This window comes from Gymnoscopelus braueri (assembly GCF_963280865.1).
Source record: "Gymnoscopelus braueri genome assembly, chromosome: 18".
NCBI lineage: Eukaryota > Metazoa > Chordata > Actinopteri > Myctophiformes > Myctophidae > Gymnoscopelus > Gymnoscopelus braueri.
The window spans coordinates 19,408,220-19,433,458 of record NC_137618.1 but is presented as its reverse complement, the minus strand read 5'-3'; the positions used below and the strand labels follow the sequence as shown (position 1 = coordinate 19,433,458).

The 25,239-nt window shown below is 43.6% G+C and overlaps 1 protein-coding gene across 2 annotated transcripts in view; it reads right to left on the bottom strand.

Moving 5' to 3' along the window:
* Positions 1-25,239, bottom strand: part of ptpn4a (protein tyrosine phosphatase non-receptor type 4a) — a 115,460-nt gene that overhangs the window by 42,271 nt on the left and 47,950 nt on the right. Inside the window, exons 3-9 of one of the 2 annotated variants that reach the window (XM_080456587.1) lie at positions 16,540-16,647; positions 15,582-15,624; positions 12,971-13,049; positions 8,806-8,850; positions 7,966-8,018; positions 2,635-2,755; positions 1,490-1,577 (exon numbers count right to left, since the gene is read on the bottom strand). In XM_080456587.1, the coding sequence (XP_080312713.1) occupies positions 1,490-1,577; positions 2,635-2,755; positions 7,966-8,018; positions 8,806-8,850; positions 12,971-13,049; positions 15,582-15,624; positions 16,540-16,647 (537 nt within the window). The remainder of the gene's footprint in view (positions 1-1,489; positions 1,578-2,634; positions 2,756-7,965; positions 8,019-8,805; positions 8,851-12,970; positions 13,050-15,581; positions 15,625-16,539; positions 16,648-25,239) is intronic. The other variant, XM_080456588.1, reaches the window with a different exon arrangement.

Genomic DNA, 25,239 nt, shown 5'->3' with positions numbered 1-25,239 from the left:
GAAAGCGGCTAAGGTTCATGGCGAGGATAGACCACTGCTTTCCCCCGCTGCAGCAGGAGTAAGTTCAGAAAGGCTCAACTTGGCCGCTGCCGCTGTGCAGTGAGACGGAGCGGCAGCCAGCCAGAAGCTGACCTGGGTGTTTTAAATTTACAGTATATACGAAGCGGAAAAATGCAGCAGTGGAAATCGCTGCCTCCCCTGGTGTGAATTCAGTCTTACTGTAGTAGCCTCCACAACAGACAAAAGGAAACCAGGAATATATTCTCGTTTTGTATTGTGTGCGTTTCACTCACCATGGGAAGCAGTTGATCCGTACCCCTGTTCTTGTAAATCACGACCCCTGCTGACATCACCCAATCAGAATCTCTGTGTTACTCTGGTCCTGACGATGGAGGGAGGGAGAGAGGGAGAGAGGGGGAGGAGAGGGAGAGAGAGGGGGTAGGAGACGGGGAAGACAAAAATTCGAGAATCAAGGACATACATAAATACTTTGTGGCACTGTTGGACTTTTGAGCAGTGAATCCAGGATTATGTTGAAACCTCTGAGCGGGGGATGGAGCTCAGACCATTTCTGTGTTGTCACTGCTGTTGTACCCGCGGTGGATTTGAACCCACAACCTCCACGGCGGTGGGTCAGGAACTTTACCACTGCGCCACCCGAGCGTCTCGCCAATGCGGCTTTTAAAGTATAAATCGGCTTATAGAATGATGTACTGTGACTCATGGAATTTTGCCACATTGCCTTGTTGGGTTATTCTATGTAAGATATCGTCACATAATTATTCACCATTTGATTCATAAAAAGCATATCCAAACACTAGAAAATAAATAAAAAAGTTAATTAAATTATATAAATTCAACCCCACCCCCCCCAACACTCACACACACAAATAAAAAGAAGGGCCAACTGGGAGACCCTCACCCCCTGCTTTGAGTATCACTGCACTGTCTAGCTAAAGACACTAAAACAAAACAGAAATTGTCTTTACACTTTTTCAACACACAAAACGGTTGTGCTCCTCACAACCCAGTAGGGTAAAACAGCAGTGGCAATACTGAAATGTGTGGAGAGGGTTAATTGGCGAGCCCAGTGAGAGCAGTTTACATTGAGTGGACAACACAGGCTGCATAATCTGGACGCTTACTGGGAAAATAAGGAAGGGGTGTAATGGGGGGAAGGAGGTGGGGGAGGGAAGGTGGTGTTAAAGAGGGAGGGAGGGGCCTGGATTGAGGTCACAGACACACAAACACATATTTAGCAGGGCACATGGCTTTGGCTGCGGTACGCCGCTGATGGGCCCAAACTTCATGGCGCAACACACAGACAGACAGAGAGACAGGCAGGCAGGCAGGCAGGCAGACAGACAGACAGAGAGCAAGTGACAGACATAGACAGACACATGTACTGACGTGGACACACGCACTCAGGCAAGTACAGCGTTCAGACACAAATAAAGTCATGCACAAATAGTTACACACGCAGCCTTACCCTTGCATAGTGCAGCTCTACCCCGTAGAGCTCCAGCGAGCGTGCTGTGTTCAGATAATTAAACTCTGACTGGGCCGGCGACAGACCACTGAGAGAGAGAGAGAGAGAGACAGAGGCAGTGTGAAAGAGACAGCCAAAGAAAGAGATGGAATGAAAAAAGAGAAGAGAGAGATACAGGTTGAGAAAAAAAGAGACATGAAAGAGAGGGGGAGAGAGAGAGAGAGAGAGAGAGAAGAGAGAGAGAGAGAGAGGAGAGAGAGAGAGAGAGAGGAGAGAGAGAGAGAGAGAGAGATTACAGGTTGATGCTTTGATTCACAATGAAAAATCCACCTTGTTCCGAATTAAAATTGCGTTGCTTTGTCGCCAAGTAATATTCGCGCTCTGAGTGGATGTAATCATGACATGTGTCGTGTACAAAAGTATTTAAAAAAAAAATTCGGGCAAATTAATTGCACGAAAATATCACCCCGGTTTTGTGAGGACATTAACTCATACTCCGCCGCACAATGGTATCTGGTGGTACTTGCAGAAAAGAACTGTTTTTTTCGCTACGTTCTTCTCAGTGAGTGACACTTTTGTGCAACGGAGTACACAGTACTTGAACCCCAGCATCCCCTATTCTGGGGGCAATTTTTTTTTCTTCACATTTCTTTACGGTGAGTCAAGAATCAAAACAAAGACAATAGAGTAAAAAAAAATAAGGGAATTTGGAAACAATTCGGGGTTCAGGATTATTATTAGGACCACCCATTAAAACCCGGGGAAAGCATCAGAGTCCTTTTTAGATTTTTGCGTTGCAGATGTACAAGCTTGTAGCAGGGCGCAAACATGTGAGAACTACTGATTTAGAAGGCATTTGTAGACTCTGCCTCAGGTCTTTTTGGGTTAACAACTGCAAAACTTGATCCTGTACCCCAAATCTTCTTTTTCCAAGTCTATTCTCTTTGCTTTTGGATTCTTCATTCAGCGTAAAAGGATTATTATACAAACAAAAATTCTGTAGAGCATTTGTATGGGGCATATTATTGAGCAGGCTACAGAACCCTTTTCAATTTCATAAACTTTTATTGTTATGAGTGTGACACTGTTATGAGGTGTGACACTTCTCACCATCTGGTTGGCTGCGTGTGAGCGTGTGTGCGTACCTGTGCTGCTGGTGGTGTTTGTGAACTTCTTTGTGGAAGTCCTGTGGCGGGTTGGGGATGAAGCAGAATTCAGACAGGTAGCCTGCAGCATGGTCCACCTCACTGTAGTCACCTAGCTCAGCTATACGGGCAGAAGGATGGACGGACAGACAGACAGGGGGGGGGGGGGGGGGGGGTAGAAAGAGAAAGAGAGAGAGAGAGAGAGAGATGGGGCAGAGAAAATGGAGAAAGTACACATTAGTGTGTTGAAAGCGATACGACTAATATTATGAGGCTGAGGCACTGTTTCCCGCAAACAAACAGTGGTTCCTGACAAATGTTTGGTTCGCGGTTAAGTAAATCTCACGTTGCGAGCCAGCTAGTTTCACAATATTTATTTGTGGGAACTGAGTCAAACTAAATGTAACGCCTCAACTCCTACAATTCCCAGTGCTTGTCAGGGTGCAAGGTCCCCAGTTCAAATATGATTATTTTGGGGGGTCCCCAGTTCGAATATGATTATTTTGGGGGTCCCCAGTTCGAATATGATTATTTTGGGGTCCCCCCAGTTCAAATGTGATTATTTTGGGGGGGTCGCGGACTGAAAAGGTTCAGAACCACTGGAATAGAACATGTGCATGACTATAATATAGTCATGCCTGCCAGTGGCGTAACGCAGAATCGCAGGGCCTCCCCGCGGGACTTTCACGTACATGCACGCGCGCGCATGTGCGTGCACAACCTGCGAAAAAAATCGGGTCTAATTCGGTCTAATTCGGTTCTATTTGACCAATATAAATCAACTTTTTTCTTTTTTTTTGCTGTAAAAATATTTGTATCAGTGCAGGCAGGGCCCCCCCTGCTGGTCGCCCCCCCGCACCGCATCACTTGCTACCCCTCCGTTGCCCAGGCATAAAACATATTATGTTTTATGCCTGGGCAGGCATGCCATCGGTTGCGTGTATGTCTGTGTAGCCTGTTCTTAAATGCCTGCACATGTGAACACATGGACTTCCAGCTTATCAATAGAGATGTTGTACACAGCAGGAACTTACACTATAACAAATAATGCTTCATTTAGACACGGTCGTATGACAAAGTATAAATCAGGCTTAAGACTGCTTGGCTAGGCGGCCCTCTTGACCATTATGGCAGCCATTTTGCTCTTACATATTGGGAACTTGGGGAGTGGTGTATGATGCAAGAGAAGAATGGCTGCCGTGTGAATATGGTCAAAAGCCATTAGACCCAGAGCCAATAGGACGATGGTGTGTGTGTGTGTGTGTGTGTGTGTGTGTGTGTGTGTGTGTGTGTGTGTGTGTGTGTGTGTGTGTGTGTGTGTGTGTGTGTGAGCCAATATGCTATAGATCAAGTTGATTGATCAAAGAAGAACTTGCAAGGACAATCTGCTAGGAACAAACAAATGAGTTGCCGAGGGTTATCTTATCGCATGGGTGGTTGGTGTGTGTGTGTGTGTGTGTTCCATATACTGTAGCAGATGGCCAGAAAGCATCTAAACACGTCTAAAAATAGCAGGAAACGTAACATCAACAACATTAAGGTCTTTGATCAATCACAGATAGAAAATGAAAGTGTGATCCATGTGGGAAAAAGGGAGAAATGACAAATCTCTAGTAATGTACAGTCCTCTGAGAGAGAGAGAAAAAGAGAGAGGAAGAGAGCCAGAGAGAGATTTTGGTCTATTTGGCATTCAGTCGATCAGATTACATATCAAATAATTAAAATAAATTGCCGGTTTATTTCCAACGGGGTCCATAGCAAGGTTAAAAATGGATATACCCAGAAGTATGCTATTCAAAAACAGCAGCAGCTCACAGCTTGATCTTGCACAGATCTTTTACATCTGCTATTTTTGAAAATATTTGAAAAATATCGAAAATGTTGAATAATGTTTTGGAACACAAATCTTCTCCTCTAGGGGTCCCTGGAATCAAAACCTTTTCATACGGGGGGTCCGCCGCCAAAACACCTATACGTTTTGGGGTCCTTGACACGAAAAAGTTGAGAACTACTGTCTAAGATCCATAAAGGCCCAGACAGAAAGCGTCAATGATGCGCATTATGGTGTTATGTGAAGCCACTAACACACGGTGTTATTTGAACCGCACCGCACGGACCTGAGTGGAACGAGGGAGGTACCATAACACACTCACTGATGAACGCAAACACACGCGCACACTCACGCATATTTTTCAGGATCTGTGCAGAGTCAGGTCGTTGTCTTTTTCATTCGAAAAAAGGACTTGTGTTTCTCAAAAGAGAACGAATGTAGAACGGTCAGGTGAAAACACAAACATACCGTACATACACACTACGATACAAGTTTGAATGCCATATCATTTCGTACATGAGAGAGACAGAGAGACAGACAGAGACTGTGTGTGTGTGTGTGTGTGCGTGCGTGCGTGCGTGCGTGCGTGCGTGCGTGCGTGCGTGCGTGCGTGCGTGCGTGCGTGCGTGCGTGCGTGCGTGCGTGCGTGCGTGTGCGTGTGTGTGTGTGTAAACATCCTGAACGCTATTGTAGCTTAGTGGTTGGATGTAAAATCAACCTCTAGTCACACAAGTACTCCCTGGACTAACCTGCTGCCCTGTAGTATAAGCATATTGACCAGAGAATCAATTCTAACTAACCCTCCTATTGATGTGCTTGGAGCTCCAGGGAGACACACAAGTAGCTTCAAGTCGATACTGTAGCTTTAAGTATCATCCTGGTGAAGAGATAAAGTTGGACGCCTTTTGCTGGTGTCACTGTTTTAACATGACTTAACATTGTGCGATAATGAAGCTCAGTTCACAGCTGACAGGGTGGTTTTTGGTCAGATATCTATCCATTTGCAAGACAAATCCATACAGAGTTGTAGTCAAGTCAATAACAAAGAAGAAAAGAAAGATACTTTAGCTTAGGCTCCCAATATATATATATTTTGTATTGACAGTACATAGGAACCTCAAAGCCGTGGCTAGTTCTTCAACTCTCCATGTATGGATTTTCATGTCAACTCAACTGTGTTGACAATACAATGGAACAAGTGGGCTGATCACTAAAGGCAGCGGTTCAAACTCTTTGTCAGAATCAGAATCTCAAGGCACACAAGCGATGCGTTGTGAGCCTGTAGATATTTCAGGTTGAAAAAACTATATAATATAATGTGTTTTTAGGGTATAGAATTTGCCACTGTATTGGGAAATGAGTGCACACAAAGCACTGATATAGTACTATTCATATCTAACTAACTATATAACATATCTGAGGATGGGATCATTTATTACTGAGGCATTATTATTGGCAGTTTTCTTATTTATTTCCAAAATGTAATTCTATTCCCCCAAAAGAATCATGTTTGAATTGTTTTCAGAATGCAAACCTTGGGATGAATGTCATATGCTCAGTCTCAGCACTCAGGCTGAGCTAACTGAGTTAGCAGCATAGCAGCTGCTTCAAGTCCTTTTTCCCAAAGCAAACGTTTATCTTCATAATCTGCCCTGGCCTAGCATTAAGATAACTGACAATGCGGACATAGACCCAGCTAATGTGTGTGTGTGTGTGTGTGTGTGTGTGTGTGTGTGTGTGTGTGTGTGTGTGTGTGTGTGTGTGTGTGTGTGTGACCACGTGCGCGCGCACGTGGTCATGCCTATCATTGGTAGCCAAGTTAACATCTCTTCTCTGACCTATATAGCAGTGAAATCTCCCATGAAATGCTCCAGAGCAGAGTTGCCAGATTTTGGGAGAGAAATAAGCAGCCAGGTCTAGGAAAACAAGCCCAAAAGAAGTGACTAGGCCACATTAGCACTTTAAACCTATATACTGTATACATTGGCTATTTGAAAATAGCTGATCTACCAGTTCACAATACGTCACATCGCAACATTGTGAGCTTGTAGATCTGCTATTTTCAAAATATCTTGAAATAAAATGGAGATTTTTTAAACATATTTTTTTATTTAGAGTAGCCAATAATTTGTAACCTCCTTTTTCTCCACCATTTAGCCGTTATGCAAATTAATTCCTCCCCTCACACATTTCTGTGAATTTTTTTAACATTCTAACAACACAAATCTGGTAGGGGGCTCACTGGCACAAAACATTTTTACATGGGGTTAGGGACAAATGACATGAAAATATTTGAGAACCACTGGTTTAAATAATAAATTAAAAAAACCTTTTGGAAGCAAACCCAAATAAGCAACAACACTTAAGAAACAAGCCCCCCCAAAAAAACGCAACCTGCAACTACCAATATTTACAAGCAACTTTACAGAAAAAGAAGCCCAAAGTCGCTTATAATAAGCAGACATGGCAACACTGCCCCAGAGATGTAGAGGACAGAGTGACAGTGAGGCAGAGTGGGGGTATGAGAGAGAGAGAGAAACAGAGTGATACACACCGCAAAGAAAACACACATGAGATGAGAAAAAGACACCAGAGAAAGACAGCAAGCACGAAAAAGAGACAAAGAGAGACAGAGAGAGAGAGAGGAGAGAAATGCACACAGACAGAAGCTGGCATGTCACAAGTCATTATTCAAGCCAATATGATGACAGAGGGCCCAGTCAGCAAACCCTTGGGCTAAATGCTAAATCACCACAGTAGATCAGATTAGAGTTGAGACTAAATGCTATTACCACCACACTATACTACCGACTTAGGCTTGGCCTCGTCCACTGCAGTGTTTCTCAACATATCGTTGCTCTCGGGCAGAAACCTCTCATCTCCATATTCTAAATGTTTGTGTTTTTTCCCCCCGCAAATGTAATGGCCTACTTGATCATACTACAGCGTCACACAAAACAATCTGACAATGGTCCCAGGGAACATGCTGGTCTCGATGCTCTGCTGTGAATGGAAATCCCAAGGTTCAACCCCTGCAAACCAATATGCTACCGATGTGTCCCCCGAGTATGAGACTGAGCCCATACCCGAATCCATTATGAAAGCTTAAAAGTATAACCTAGAGCAATTTAAAGTAGAATAATGCTGTTATACTGTAACTGCTCCACAATTCAGTTAAGTGCATCTACCGTATCTCGGCAGGCCCCACATAGTACCATTTTGTCCCAGTGAGGAATCTTTAGCAATAGCCCCAGGTTGAAACAACACTAGCCACAAGCTGGTACACTGAAGAACATTTCTATCCATGCTTGATCATTTCAGCTACCACTGAAACAAACCCCTAATGGAATTCTAATGGTTCGATGCACAAACCACAAATGCACTGGAAAGGGACCACAATCATTACATTTAAACAGCGTGCGTGTGCTGCTAAAGAGAGACCTAATGAATGGCCTTCTATTTGTTATCTACAGTGTGTGCATCGGGGAAGCGGTACTTACACTGAACGGCATGCGATGCCAGAAGCGCGGCTGTGTTGTGCGGACACGGCAATCTGGAGGAAACCACAAGCATGCACGAACACACACACACACACACACACAGTTGATTTAGCATCATGGATCAATAAAAAAGCTAGTGCAGTTTAGGTCTTTTCAATAGGAAGCGTTTTACATTAACCTAATTGTTGCTGTAGTAATACTACTAATAAAAAGACAATAAATGGTTAAAAAAAAAACTGAAAAGAGAAAGAATATGATGATAAATAGATATATACATAGATATACACACACAGTATATATTGTGCATACTACATAGATTGTATATATCTTATATATCTTCACATAGTATTGTACATACATTCATAGATAACTTTCACTTAGCTTTGCACTAATCCATACCTTTGAAACCCAAAATGTTTGTGTATGGACATAAATTGTAGTCCAACATTTCTTGGCAGAGTGGGAGGTTTTTCAAACACTGTTTGGACAGCGTGGCACTAAAACTCAGTACTGAACCAACTCTTAAACAATATTCTACAAAGGACTGTCAACATCGAGAACGATAATAACTATAATGATAACGATGTGTCCATCCACACTGATGACCGGTAACGTTCTGTAAACATGTTGAACGTGATGCCCTGTACATCTGGATGGATGCCGACTGGCTGTGAGTGTTTCTAACGTTCATCAAATCACTCTGAAAGTGATCCCGACGATATCATTCACCACTGTTGTTGTCGTTATAGTTATAGTTATCGTTTTGGTGTGGAAAACCCTTAAAGGTCAATACCGGCAGCTCCTATAACAATGATTATAAAGACGACAACACAAACTCACCTTCCAGTTAATATATCCTGCTTGATCTGGAGAAAATATTGGTACCTGAGGAGAGAACAGATGTCAGATTAATACAAGAGGCTAATTAGCTGACCCAAAGCAGTTGGATTAAACCAGTTATCAGACATCTTTGCTGGAGCTGTCTGTTGTTACTTTATGTATGAAAACAATGGACACCCGTCAGCCCACAGGTAGTATTAATCAAGAGCCACATGAGACAATTAATTAATCTATCACCCCAGTTATTGCTACTAAAGGAATAGTTTTTGCATGAATCTTCTACTTCTTTCGGCTACTTCCCATCGGGGTCGCCACAGGAGATCATCCGTTTCCATCTGCCTCTCTTCTCTGCGTCAGAAGTTTTTGCGTGAATGAAAAGACCAAAAGAACACCGGCTGATTTCTCTCTCTCTCTATTAAATCATGACTGTTGAACGTAGGACAATGTTCTGTTCATGAGGGACTCTGTCTGGACAAACGTTCCATTTTTGGGACTGCTACATGGTTGCCTTTATCTCCGACATGCCTATTGAAAGGTAGTAGTATCTTTAAACAAAATTCCATAGCAAGCTTGTTGCGGTCTTGCATGTTAATGGCATTGACTGAGCAACCTGGTTAAAGACAGACTGTGGGGGGGGGGGGGTGTTGAGTTACTCACAATGCGTTGATGGCTTTATAACCGTCGTCGTTGATTCTGAATAGAAGGTGTTAATGACTTGAGTCGCTACAATACTGTTGTTAAGTGGGCTATTGAAGTCTGTTTTCAACTACCCAAAGCAGTATAACGGGCACATAATTAAATAAATATTATTTGCGTGAGGTATGGCGTCACGGGACTCCCAAGGGACCCCCAAGTTGGGTACCCCCGGCTTAGCAAATACCCCCGGCTTATCAAATACGCAGGAGGCGGAGAGGGGGCGTGGTAGTTCAGACCACAGACTCACATTATTGTGTGGGTTTCACTCCGTGTCACAAATCATACACTCTCTCATATATTATTCCACCCGCTGTTTACCATCTTAATGAGCTGTAACAGCATGAAAATAGCTTAAAAAGTCAAGTATCCATTCTTTCTCTATATCCCATGATTTAATGCAGTGAATTAGCGGTTACACCCCTTAACTATAAACCGGAGAGACTGGGGACGTGCGTGTGGCAATGGGTGCAATCACAGGACGTCAGCAACGCAAACAAACAGTTCTTAAAATGTGTCTAAAGACTGTGGCTCTGGTGAACTTTGCGGTTTCAACGTGATTGGAGTCAAGAGTATGTTTTGATGAGTGTGGTCGAGGGAAGGAAATCGAATTCTAAAAAGTTTTGAGTCCTCGCACCAAATGTGACCTCAACCACATTTTGTACAATGGCCTTTCGCAATCCTCCTGCCCCCCCCCAACCTAATGTATTATTGGTTTTCTATGACGAGGCTACCCCTCAAATTGATATTGAAGATCATGATGAAAGTGAAAGACCTGCGTTGTTCTGTTCCCCTTGATAACCGTAAGCCTTATTTATACTTAGTTAGGCACCAGTGCTGTGCACCGAAAACAGTCGGTCTACAAGTTGTTACAACGCGATACTGGTGCGCAACTAAGTATAAATCAGGCTTTACAGAGTGCCTTGTTCAGTGGCAGGTACCCAGCATGACGTTAAATCTGCTCCAGTATGTTGATCCTAACGTGAGGACTGTGAGTGTAAGCGTTTGTAAATCCACCAGGGAGCTGGTCGTATGGCTCAGTCAGGGCCAGAGCAGTGTTTCTCAAAGACTGGGTCGGGGACTAAAGCTGGGTCACTCACAGCAGTCACGCACTGCCCCGTCACATTGCTAGAACAGTGACAAGAATGGCCGTTAACTCATTCAGTGCCCAGCTTATTTATGGCAGTTTGGCTCCGAGTGCCACAGCCAAAATTCATTGTAAAGAAAAAGTGCTTAGGAGCCGAGATACAGCCTTTTTCAGTAAGAAGTTAAACAAAGAGTGAATGGAGCAGAATGTTTTCAAATCATGATATCTTGGGTTCTGAACTTAAAAAAAAAAAAAAAAAAAAAAATGTAATTAGATTTTTATTTTGTATTTTTTTCATTGGACGTCTTAGACGTCTAGTGGCACTCAGGGCTTATATTAGCGGACGTCTTAGACGTCCAGTGGCACTCAGGGCTTATATTGCGGACGTCTTAGACGTCCAGTGGCACTGAATGAGTTAACAAACCTACGCCTGCTGCTTTGGAAACCTGTCACTGCCCTAATATTAAAGGCCGCCTTAAAGTCTTTCTTTTTAAATGTCTGAATTATCCCCCCCCCCCCCACACAGTTTTAGCAACTACATTGAATTTAGATGTCACCTGACGGAGATCTCTGATGATCTGGCAACGCAAGACTAATAATAATAATAATAATAATACACTTTATCTGTATAGCACTTTTTAAAATAGAGTTACAAAGCGCATCACACAGCATTATAAGATACACAGAAATTGTGCGAGAAAGTACAGGTAAGACACACACTCTAACCCTCTTTAAAAACCAAGCATTTGTCCCCGCCGCTTACTCTATCCCACCATCACAAAAAACAAAACAATGAATGAAATAGTTCAAGCTAATGGAGGGGATTACCCATTCTCCTTTCAACAAATCCTCCATGATCTACCCCCCCGACCCCCCTGAGACCAATTAGGCTGATTAGCACAGTGGTTCTCAACCTGTGGGTCGGGACCCCTAGGGGGTTCCCCAGATGATTTGTTTAACCCATTCAGACCGGGACAAACTGGTCAGGCTACTGCTTGGCCTTACATCTACAACTTATTTAACCCCTGCTCATTTTGCTAGAGTGGGATGGCTCAGGGTAGAGGACAGAGTACAGCAACTTGCAATGGGCCTGGTCTACAGCATGGGTTCCCAAACTTTTCAGCCCGCGACCCCAAAATAAGGCGGCCATTGACTCGTGACCCCACCTAAACCTGGAGGTAATTTATGCACATAAACTTGCACGTTCGGTGCGCATTTGAAATGTATTAAAATGGTAAAATGTACTATTTGTAATAATTTTAGGTTGTATTTCATCCATTCTGTTGAATTAAAAAAAAAAAAGTTTTTTTTTCTTTCTTTTTTTTATGACCCAAAATAAATTCGCGACCCCACCGTCAGTCTCCCGCGACCCCAAGTGGAGTCGGGACCCCAACTTTGGGAACCCCTGGTCTACAGTACAAGATACACTACACCACAAAGTCACCCATGTACCTGTCAAACTACTTCAAAAACGTCAATAACGTCCACAATCACAACACCAGAGGGAGCTCCACTAATCACGTTCAACCCAGATTTGGCTCTGACAAGGGGTTAAATTCGTGGCTGCAATTCGAAACTGGCCCCTGTATTTTAAAAAAATGCCTACCACCGCCAACATTTCCCCAAAAACTGAAATACACAGAAAACTTAGGGTATTATTGATCTCACGTCAGAAGGGATTTAGGCTGAAAATCCCTAAAATCCGCAAAGTTTGCCTTTAACCCATTAAAAACGGGAAAGCATCTGTCATTGTAGATTTTTGCGTTGGCTATTCAAAAATAGCAGATGTACAAGCTCGCAGTGCGGCACAAAGTGACCCGCTGCGAGCTTGTACATCTGCTATTTTTTGAATATTTCTGAAAAATCTTGAAAACTACCGAAGGCATTTGCAGAATCGGCCTCAGGCCCCGGGTTAACATTATATTCTCGTTAAAGTCTCTGATCTACCAGGTGTTTACTTGTTGATGTAAAATAAAGGACACCCGTTAGCCACGCAGTAAAATAAAATAAAATACAAGTTTTTATTTAACTCTGAGACACTTTGGGGAACCAAATGGACCTGTAAGGTCCCATAGGTCTATTTTTTACCTATCTCAGAATTAAATGAATTAATGATTAATTAAAGTGTACAAATGGAACCAAATGGACCCATAATGGTCCATTTGGTTGCATTTGTAAACTCTGAGTCAATTTGTCAATTTGGATTTTACAGTGTACTTTGGGGTTCCAGAGGTAAAATATTGCATCAATAGCCGTAGCCTAATGCAAATCACACCAGGGGGGGGCCTTGAAATTAAAAAAAGTTGAGAATGACTGGTGTACGTGAATGCTGCATACGGCACAATGTTCATGGAGCTCAAACGGGTTCCTTTGGTTGGTTCTTACCGTGTGTACTCTTCCTGAAGTTTGCCGGGGTCTGTCACAAAGAATTTTACTCTGAAGCTCAGGTTATGCGGAGAGCCTCCTGTAGACACCATGTCAAGACAGTCAAGAGAAGAGAAAAAAAAAAGGAAAAAGCATTATTATCTTCCAAGTAGGCCTGTCACAACAATGATGACTACATAATCGTCTAATCCTCAATTATTTGAGATAATCGCAATTACTTTTGCATAATCGTCGTAATCGTCAAAATCGTTTCCATGTTGAAAAGCATTGCTATATTTTCAAATATTGAATAATCAGAAATAGCAGATCTGAAGTGACGTGTCACGATGTGTGTCACGAAGTGGCGTGTTGTAAGCTTGTAGATCAGCTATTTCTGCTATTCTTACTTTGTTTTTAAAGTATACATTTATTAAATATGTCAGTAATTTCTTCGTATAATTAAGTTATTTGTCACATCTGCCCTGTGCAATTTCTGCCTTCAAAGCCTACAAGGCAAACACTTTTTTTTTTATTCATATGCTCCAATGTTCAAAAAAGCCACAATGAAATCGTTAGGCTAATTGCAATTATTTGTATTAACAATTAACCGTGACAGCCCTACTTCCAAGGTCCGCCTGCAGAGCACCATTGTCGCTGAGCAGAGTCCTCTATTAAGTTACACACTTAGCTATTGTGGCTTGGTTAGGTGCTGTGTATCAGGGTGAATGTGGCTATTGTCCTGGAATACAATATGTGGGCTTGTTGGTGTAGGAACTATCCATTGCTGTTCTGTTAAGTGTTACGTATTGCCAGTCACTTAGAGACCATCTTTGGGACTTAGAAAAGTCCGCTTTAGAAGAACTGAGAAGGAAGTTGTTGATGTTGACGCTCGTATGCGTTTAAATCTGTAACTTTTATGTCCTATGCGGGATTCAAACCCGGATCGCCCTCACAAAAAAGACCACATTTGTACCGCTCATGCAAGAGGCAACCGCCACTTGACCAGGGGAGATATTGCACTTATAAGATTCAGGCGGTATTACTTGTAATACAGTAGGTGTCCTACCGGACACCAGGATCAAAATGTCTCAATGGAAGAGTAGGGAGACCACCTCTATCCACTGCAGATGTACTTCAAGTAATACCGTATCAACATACAGATGAGTTAAAATAACATTTTATTCATTCAAATAATTTTCTGATTGCTTAAAGTTTTAAAATGTATCATACATAGTTTGGTTCTGTACCAACTGTACCTAGACGGCTGTGGATTCAGTAGAAGAACGGGGAGAGGGACTTATCAGTGACTATGAATAGATTTAAGACCATGGATATGGAGAGAGGACAATATTCCCTCTCCACCATCTACAACAATATCTGGACAACAATGCATCAATAGAGTCTCCACCTTCAAACTGCTCTGGGTCCAGATATCATCTGACCTGTCATGGCTGGGATACCCGCATCAATTACTATATAATCTCAAAGACACAGCCAAGGACTATCTCACTACCATCTTAGTGTTGCCAAAAGAGTTGCTCTCCCTTTGACGACTGATAAGATATGCACCGGTTTGTGCAAAATAGGGCAGCTCACCATGGACGTTATCATGGATGTTATCTTGTAGTGTGGCAAGGGATTAGGATTTAAATATGTCACCTCCTGATCAAGCCTCGGACCCATCGCGATTATATCAAACATGTTTGAACAAAACTTAACGTCATCCTGTTAATTGTGATGCCCAATCCGAGCTCCTTCGCAAGTGTGTGCACCTCTCATGGAGTGTGCTTGTCAATGATTATAATCGGCGAAGGCCAGTCATTAAATGTGTGATCGAGTCTCGTCACAGTTGTAAAAAGTCTTCTAGTGTTTGAGCAATAAGTCGAAGTGACACACGTTTGGCTAGGACACTGTCCTGCTTAGATCCACATTTTATAGCTGTGTTTATACTTGTTATATGCAAAACGGGCTTCATAAGTAGCCAAAACTGCAGGCAGAATATGCAAGCAAAAATATGTAGACCAACACATTCAGCAAGAATTCGACCTCCTTGTTGTGAAAAAAACTAAACAAGAAAACGCTGAAATACTGTGTACTTCTTTCCATTCATTTCAATCAGTAGCTAACAAAAACACTGGGTTGAATCACAGTTCAACTGCAGCCACGGGAGGACTGCTGATGTCTTCTCCTTAATTGTTCTGCAAGTTACACATTCTATTACTCATTATTATCAAAAACAAGAGCAGAGTTGAAGTGGAGTTTAATCATCGCTGGAGGAAAATTTTAAATCACGCCTTAAGTGGACTGGAGACGGTTGACTTAAAACCCATCACTTAAGGTGGGTTATTTATTTTATTAACCACTTAAGCCCTATTTTATACTTCGGCTAATCAAAAATAGACGATCTAGAGTAGGTTTGCTATTTTTAGAATTTCTGTTTTTCAATTTCTTGTTTTCTTTTTATCTGCCTATAATGACATGCCTAAAGTAGGGCTGCCAGGTGGAAATTGGTTAAATGGATGCCCAAGGTGGATTGAAGTCGTGGCTCTTGGGTTTTTGGACATTCAGATGACTGTTTAAAGTGGACAGGGAAGTGTTTGTTTAAGGTGGCACGTGTGAAGAGTTCACCTACTTTTTAACTGCTTCCTGATGGGCTTGTTGGGATCCAGCCAGCGCTGTAAAACATTGATGAGAAGAGACTTAAGAGACAGCATAACACTTCCACTGCACTACTACACTGCCTCAATAATTCACTACCAGCTCAGTCAGCTACACACACACGCCTGCCAGACACACATTAACACTGTATTCATAGTTGCACGGGCTCGCTCTCACACACACACACACACAAGGTAGTTGAATATTTACACTTAATGACATTTACAGCTCAAACACCTTGACTTTAGAACAGCTTGTCAGAGATAAATAACACACACACACACACACACAGACATAATGCTAACCATCCTTCAAATGTGCATTGGAGTGTGTGCTAGCTGGTTGAGTTGACCTGCAATGTGTATTTTATTATTAATTTGAAACTTATCAGTGCATCAATTTTATATATATATATATACATATACATACAGGGAGGACCGGCCGGGCGGACCACGTGGTCACGCTCATGTCACTACAACTCAGCCATTACCATATAAGGAGTTCTCAATGCAGCTGCGCAAATATGGAGTGAGCTGTCTAACCTCGATGTGTCATCGAGGTATCACGCGCAAACAAATCAGTCAGCTCCATATATGGGCACAAAAAGGGGACATGCCCATATATGGGCATTTACTGATGACATCAGGGATCTCCCTATTGGCATAAAAGGGACAAGGACTGACAGATACAGAGATCTCCATATGGGCATATTGGTCGGATCGGCGGCGCGGGGTAGATGTAGCCTACTAACATGCATGCATCAGTGCCTGCCTTAAGGCAACAATGGGCAGCTTTTTAATATAGCTCTCTACTGCCCCTAGCGGACACTAGTGGCTTTATCTCGGGTCATGCGCACCGCGCAGGAGACACAACAGGAAAAGGGCGGCCCGAACTTCTAACACACACACGCACACACACACAGTGATACTTACCGGTGTGTCTGAGGAGTCGTCAGTCAGGTGAAGGCCAAAGTAATCTCTCTCAGTCAGCTCCAGGTGTTTAAAGACAGCGTCCAGCAGCACCTGACCATGGTCTGACTTCTGCAAAAGGAGACCCATCATGTTACACTGCATTAGACCAGTGAAACAAACAACACCACCATATCCATCCGAGAGGGGTGTGTGCGTGTGCGTGCGCGTGTGTGTGTGAGAGAGACACAGTGGGAGGTATTTGTATGGTATTATTTACATATGGCCATACTCTGTCTTAATTTGATCAGAAAACCAGCTTTGAGGTTTTATATTTTCATACTAAATTAAAATGAACTGGGAGGGAGGTGTGTATGGCAGCAGGGAGGAGAAAAAGAGATTGTTTATCGTGTGGAACACTAACATCATGTCAGATAATGAATCTCAAGAGAGGTAGAGAGGGTGTGTCGGGACGATATACATGAAAATGAGCTAAATCTGGTACAAAGAACCCTTTCTCATTGCTTGGGATTTTGTACATGTTGCCTGGTACAAATAAACTAATAAATTACATTAATTGGGCGAGAGCAATTAAGTCAGAGATGGACAGAGAAACGGAGAGATTCAGAGAGAGAGAGAGAGAGAGAGAGAGAGAGAGAGAGGGGTTGTGGGGGAGAGGGGTGGCAGTGTTGAGGTGAGGGAGAGGGGAACTTAGTAACAAGAGTTCCCAGGGGACAACTAACTATATACCTACCTACCATCCACGCACCATCTTTTCCCTCTCCCCTAATGACACCTTTTACATCACAGCAGATAGTGTGTGTGCGTGTGCGTGTGCGTGTGCGTGTGTGTGTGTGTGTGTGTGTGTGTGTGTGTGTGGTGTGCATGAGAGAGTGAGAGAGCTGTCTGATGCCAAACCCTTGTTAAGTGAGAGTAGACTCTGATTTACCCTTATGCATGACTCTATGTAATCCATGCAGCCACAATCCAATATTGTATTTGAGTGAGTGAGTGAGCTTTATGTAAGCAGAGCATTTGACCCTAATATTCAGTACATAAAGATGGACAGAGTGAGGACTGAAAAACCGACAAACTGTCTTTGTGTTGTGAGTTGTTGATTGATTGACTGACTGACTGGCTAGCAGGCAGAGTGATTGGCTAAATAGATGGCAGACCAAGTGACCAGACTGACTAAAGAAAACAAAATCAAAACGCAAATAAATTGCCTGACTAACTGACTTAAAAATGACTGACTGGCTGATAAAAATGCCCCGACTAGATGGCTACATGTGACTGACTGAATCACTCACTGAACGGGTGACTGACTGAATCATTTGCTGACTGACCGGGATCACAGACACAAAATGAGGAAGTGAAGCAACACGCAGGCCTCTAATCTGATGTTTCCTCATGGAGGGCTATTCATAGATATGTCTGAGACTGTGTGTGTGTGTGTGTGTGTGTGTGTGTGTGTGTGTGTGTGTGTGTGTGTGTGTGTGTGTGTGTGTGTGTGTGTGTGTGTCTGAGACTCTGTGTGTGTGTGTGTGTGCGTGTGCGTGTGTGTGTGTCGCACCCCCTACTATGAAGTGGCTTTTCAGGCTGGATGTGGGAGCCCACTGTGGAGTTTTTATACTGTGCTCCCAGGAAACTAGTCGCCACAGTGTGTGTGTGTGTGTGTGTGTGTGTGTGTGTGTGTGTGTGTGTGTGTGTGTGTGTGTGTGTGTGTGTGTGTGTGTGTGTGTGTGTGTGTGTGTCCTGGTCTCGTCTGGTATTCAGAAAGCGCCAGAGCCAAATGTGCAAATGCTGCCAGTGCAGAAGCAAACAACCATACATTATTTAAATGGAGCGAGGAGCGCCTACACACACACACACACACACACACTCTTTATGTTCTTTTGCACAACCAACTACAGCAGCAAACTCCATAATAGAGCAGACAGATAGTTGGTTGGATGAAGAGTGAGAGACCCTGGGAGTGACTGTGAAAGCGAAAGTGAGCGAGAGAGAGAGAGGAACCAAGAGGCTGGGAACGACAGAGTGAGCAGGGGAAGAAGAGAAAAGGCGTGATTGACGATGCAGCGGAGGAAGACAAACGCTCTTTGTGTCGGCCTTCATCAATCCACCAGCAACACTGAGTGAAATACACTGTGTGTCTCTGTGTGTGTGTGTGTGTGTGTGTGTGTGTGTGTGTGTGTGTGTGTGTGTGTGTGTGTGTGTGTGTGTGTGTGTGTGTGAAAGGGGGATAAGAAAGGGACAGAGAAAGTAACAGAGAGAGACATTGAGAAAGAGAATGATTGAGAGAGTGAGGGAGATGTTCTGATAAAAAAGGGACCTTCACTTCACACTGCACACACTCACACTTAAAGGCCCATACTCCCATCAATGCACGTCATTGTCTATTCACAGCTTCAGCCATATATTGTACAAGATCACAGGCTTTATTTTTAGAGTTTGCATTTGTTTACATTTCGTCAAAAGTTATTAGAACATTACCTGAATAATTGACTCCTGTGCTACCTAAAATCACTGTGCAAGACAATAGACCGCCGAAGTCTGACGTCATTTACACATCCTTTGTTTGTCTACCTGGTTTGCAGTTTTCCACCCCCGTTCTGAATCCCATAGACGTATTGAATATCGCGTCAAATAAGAACTGTGTTCCAAAAATAAACACATGACCCCGGCGGGTTGACTCTTATGGATATGAAGCATCAACTGACGGTGAGAAAACGCTAATGTTACTTCCGCCGAATTAGTTACATTTTTGCCAGAAACAGACTGTATCAAATATAAGTGACTGACTATCATAAACGATACAGAACCTCCTCCCTGACAATAACGCCGACACGCGGTGTTTATTTTTGGACCACAATTCTTATATGAGACGATTCTAAGATGACCCAATGTTATTCTCCATAGAGAAATTACTTCCGCAAACCTGGGGATGAACGAGTGACGTCAGGACTTCGGTGCTCTATAAGTCTGAAGGTGCTAGCAAGGGCTATTTTCACAATTTCTGCCTCATTCTTAAAGGATAAGACCACTTTGGTAGAGGTTTGGGTTGCCATGATGTAAGACAAGAAAATTAAGAAATCAAAAATATTTGCTCCATGATTAGAAATTGATAATTCAAAATATGCTCCTCATTGACTTGCATTGTACGGTAAAACAGCTCTTGAAGTCACTCTTTTAGCACGTAACGAACACAAACAAAGCTGATTCAGACAATATAGAACATCACCAAACCCAATTTTGGTCACTGCGGAGGGGACCCCCTCCACCCAGCCCTGTACCCAGGATTGGGGTGCCTTGGGCTGGGTAGAGGGGAGGCATGAGGGCCCTGCCTTGGTTCTTTTTGAAAAATAAAAAAATGCTTTAAGTGTCCAGGGCCCTCTGGGAGCACAGCCTCTGCCTTCCTGCCTCAAGGAATTTTCCGCAGGTGCGTTGAGGGCTGACTGGGGGGTCCCCTCCACCCAGCCCCGTACCCAGGATCGGGGTGCCTTGGGCTGGGTAGAGGGGCGGCATGAGGCCCCTGCCCTGGTTATTTTTGAAGAAAAGAAAAATCGCGTTAAGTGTCCAGGGCCCTGCGGGAGCACGGCTTCTGCCTTCCTGCCTCAAGGAATTTTCCCGCGGGTGCGTTGAGGGCCGACTGAGGGGTCCCCTCCACCCAGCCCCGTACCCAGGATTGGGGTGCCTTGTCTGGGTAGAGGCGGGCGGCGTGTCTTATGGTTCTTTTAAAGGGTCTTAAAAGTCCTTAAATTGTAGCTTTAGAAATGTGCAAATTCCAAGTATACACTTAAATTGTATGTTGGTCTGTTAACTGTTGAGTGAGAAAACAATGTTGCACATCATTTGGGGGGGTCCCCACAGTTTTGTGAAGAACCACTGTGTTAAGTCACAGGGAATAAATCAATATCGGCTAGTTTATGTGACAGTTTAGTGAAAAATGGCATATACTGTAGATATTATCAGCTGCCTTTGAATTGTCAACATGTTGTGCTCTCCTGCCAAGTTAAGACCAGGTAAAAAAAAATCCACTGCTAATTTCTTTGCTCTGTTTTTTTTAGGTAAAACATTATCCAACCATAAAGCAGCTGACTGTTAGGTTGTAGTTTTGTCGCACAATGACAGGTCTGGTCAACTCGATTCAACTTGCACAGTAATTTTACCTTTTACATGCACAGTGTATAAGATGGCCAAAATCGTGCAGTGTGCAACTGTGCATACGCCTTTACAGAGCACAAGGCTGAAGAAAGTGCCACAAACATTATGTCAAACAACAGTTAAATGGTCAATGGAATTGGAGATGTCGTATGCTGGAAACAAGATACTGTAGGTGTTAAGAGTTCCTAGCATCTATCTCAACGAGAAGGAAGTGCAAACGAGTGGTTCTCCTCAACAGTTATTTAAAAACAAATATCTCCCCCCCCGTCCCCTCCGGGGCCTAAAACTGAAGCTGCTGTGCCAAAGTGTGTTCAAGAATGATGGAAATTCACAAGACGTGAGGCAGCTTGTCAAGACAGGAATACAGGTTGGAGAAAGAAACACACACTCTCTCTCCCAATCACACATCCACACAAACAGACAGAAACCTGACATGCGAATAAGAACAGTAAACTGAATGACCATAATGAGATAGAACTGTGCACATAATTAGACTATCCTTCCCACACCACACATGGACACAAATACACGCACGCACAAATACACACACACACACACACACACACACACACACACACACACACACACACACACACACACACACACACACACACACACACACACACACACACACACACACACACACACACACACACACACACACACACACACACACACACACACACACACACACACACACACACACACACACACACACACACACAAATAAAGTAAGAGGTATAATACTGCAAACTTTACACCCACCCACAATATGACACCATCACACCCATCTCCACATAGCAGCACCTCTCTATTTCTGGAGCTGGGGCAAGCATAAGCACCACCACAGACACACCCATGCTGCAACACACACACAGGCGCGCGCACACGCACGCACGCACACGCTCGCACACACACACACAAACTAATCTATTCTCCATATTGTTTTCAGACAAATACTCAGCCAGACTCCCACACACAAACACACATAATTAGAACGAAGCAGTGTCACCAAAAACCAGCAGCTGCATCAGTGTGCGTCTAATTTCTCCATTCCGGCTCCTTGGTTTCATCTCCCAGTTATAGAGAGAGGACCAGGGGTGGATGAGCCACTGACTGCACACACACAGACACACACGTGACCTCGAGGCAGTAAGAGCGGTTTCATCACTGCATATAAACCATGAGCAATAATTTAAATCTGCTGACACGCCATAGGGTTTAACCCATGAAGACTTCTAAATCAGAGGTTCTCAAACGTTTTCGTCCCTTAAATTTATATGTATTTGGAAATTGGACGTGTTTTTTTTTTAATAGGACGTGTACCTTCACGACCCCCCCCCCCCCTCACCCACTCACGGTGGCATCCCATCATCACCCACCTCACCATGGCCCCCGGTCACTCGCTCACCCTGACCCTACTCCTGCCCCGCACCCCGGGTTCCCACGGCTATAAGTGACTCCTCCTCCCCATGTTTTTGTTGTTGTGTTTTTTTTTTGGTTTCTCCTCTGCTGGGTTCAAAGCCGGCCAACCCAGAGAGACGATCAATAGAAGGGCTGTTGCTTCAAGGATGTCTTGTCTTTCCAGGAAGTTACTTCTTGCTGCTGCTGGGGGGGTGTGGGGGGGGCTGATCAATGACCAGAGAGAGAGAGAGAGAGAGAGAGAGAGAGAGAGAATTGAAAGTGAGTGACGAGGGACTGAGAGTGACTCAGACGAGTGAAAGGAAAATATGCAAGAAAGAAGGATTGGAGAGAGAGAAAGAGAAGTTAGGGTAGATCTGAAGTATAGGAGATGGTCGAGAGAGACTGAGAAGGCACGATGGCGAGGGGGGGGGCAGGGTGGAATCGAAGGATGATGCAGACAGATGAAGCAAGAAAGAGAGACAGACGGAGAGATGAAGAGTGGTGAAAGCAACAAAGAAAGCGAGAGATTGAGTGAGAGAGATTGAGGGAGAGAGAGAGAGAGAGAGAGAGAGGGGGGGGGGGTATATGGGCTTAGGGACGAAGACTGGGACAGAGTCAGAGGTGTCTGTGCATTTAATAGGGATTCCTTTTAAGTTTTATTTACACTGTTTTCAATTGCAGTAATGCCCACGTATGTCCATGCATTTAATAGTGATTTCATTTAAGTTGTATTTACACTATTGTAATTACAGTAATACCCATGTATTTCAGACTAGTGTCTACTGACTGCTATGGGTAACAATAAAACTTGACTTGACTTGGGCGAACCAATGGCATTGCACAATCAGTTACCATGGCAACCCGTTGTCCCATCTTCTCTCTCATTATCGCGAGCAAGCAGTGTTGCCAGGTTTTGCGAGAGAAACAAGCTACCAGGTCTAGGAAAACGAGCCCAAAAGAAGCGACTACATGAGACCTTTAAACCTATATACAGCGGCTATTTGAAAATAGCCAATCTACAAGCTCGCACGTTGTGAGCTTGTAGATCTGCTATTTTTTTTTAATCTTGGGGAAAAAGTGAACATAAAAAAAAAACATTTGAACACAAATGAGAACCACTGGTTTAAACAACATTAGGAAGCAAGCCCAAATAAGCAACTATACTTTAGAAACAAGCCCCAAAAAAAATAAAATAATTACTAGCGACTGTACAGAAAAACAAGCCCAAAGTCGCTTATAATAAGCAGACATGGCAACACTGCGTGCGCGGTAAACACAAAGTGGCAGCCCCTGCTCTCACCTCAGGCAGAGGCTGGGCACATTGTTGTGGTGTATAATTCACTAGGCCGTAAAATGACCATGTATCCATTCACCATGCTAAAGATCTGTTATTCACTTAATAACAGCTACAAGGGTTACGGCTCGTGGCGATACACGCCCATGGGCCGAGACACACACACACAGGATGGGACACATACATCATACATGAGTGTGCGCCATGGGACTCCCATCTCACACTGCCTCCCCCTCCCACTCTTTCTGTCTACATCCATCTCTCCATCTGGCGCAGAAGACCTGAGGCCGATTCTACAACTGCCTTTCTAAATCAGTAGTTATCAAACTGTTTCGCAATTACCGTAATTTTCGCACTATAAGCCGCACCTGAATATAAGCCGCAGCAGCTAAATTGAATGATTTGTACATATATAAGCCGCACTGGACTATAAGCCGCGGGTGTAAAATCCATAGATTTAGGAGGTCCCCTAGTGGCCGTTAGCTGTAAAAATCCATAGATAAGCCGCACCGTTATATAAGCCGCAGGGTCGAAAAATTGGAAAAAAGTCGCGGCTTATAGTCCGAAATTTAAGGTATTCAACATTTTTCAAACGCTTTCAAGATTTTTCTAAAATGACCAAAAATCGCAGATATACAAGTGACGCGCTGCGAACTTGTATATCTGCTATTTATTGAATAGCCAACGCAAAAATCTGAAATGACACAGATGCTTTCCTGGTTTTAAAGGGTATTATGAACAGTTCCACACAGCATTTGCACAAAAAAAAACTTTGGAGTATAAAATTATTAAATATGGCCTATTTTGGTATCAGTCATTGTAAGTAATTTCATAGTATATTGAAGTTATTTGGCATATTTTTGGGCAATTTGGCGTATACATCTGTGAGAGTGTATACAGGTACACAGAGTTTTGAGTGCGTGTATGTACTTGACTGGGCTGTTGCTTTCAGGGGGGCTCCTGTGAGCTGTGGAATGTCAAGCATTTCACCACGAGGGGTGGCTCACGCGCACACACACGCGCACACACACACACACACACACACACACATTCCTTCGCACACACACAAGCACATTGGTATACACACAACTGAATTCAAGCATGTGCAAACACACACACGCGCGCTCACAGGATGTGTGATGTGTCAGAGGGGATTAAAGGAATTGGGTTTTTAGAGTCACAGGAGGAAGTTCCCCTCTCGTACTGTCATCTAACACACACACACACACACACACACAGAGAGACACACACGCACCAACAGACAGACAGACAGACAGACAGACACACACACCAACCCACTGAGAGAGACACACACACACACACCAACCCACTGAGAGAGAGACAGACCAACCGACTGAGAGAGAGACAGACAGACAGACAGACACACAGACCAACCCACTGAGAGACAAACAAAAGGAGAGAGAGAGGAGGGGGCACAGATGAAAGAGAGAGACAAAGATCCATTTAATGTGATAAACCTCCTTCTTATCATAGCATCTTATCTGCTCTTAGACAAAACACACACAGTGTACTCATGGCCAGCCAACCATGAGAACACACACACACACACACACACACACACACACACACCTCTCACAAAGTACTGTCAATGTGCATTTGATGACCCCCCAACTGTTCCAGGTGGTGATCAGTGACCTGATGTGAATATATAATTATTTCATATCCTGCAAGGACACAAATATTAAAGGTACAGTTAAGGTTACATTCACAAAATCATGGCATATGTCTTCATGATACAATAAGCATGTCACTCAGTACTCTATAGCCCCTTTTCCATCACAGCTTAAGCACGACACTGTCCAGTACAGTCCAGAACCGCACCGCACCGCTTCAAAATGTCT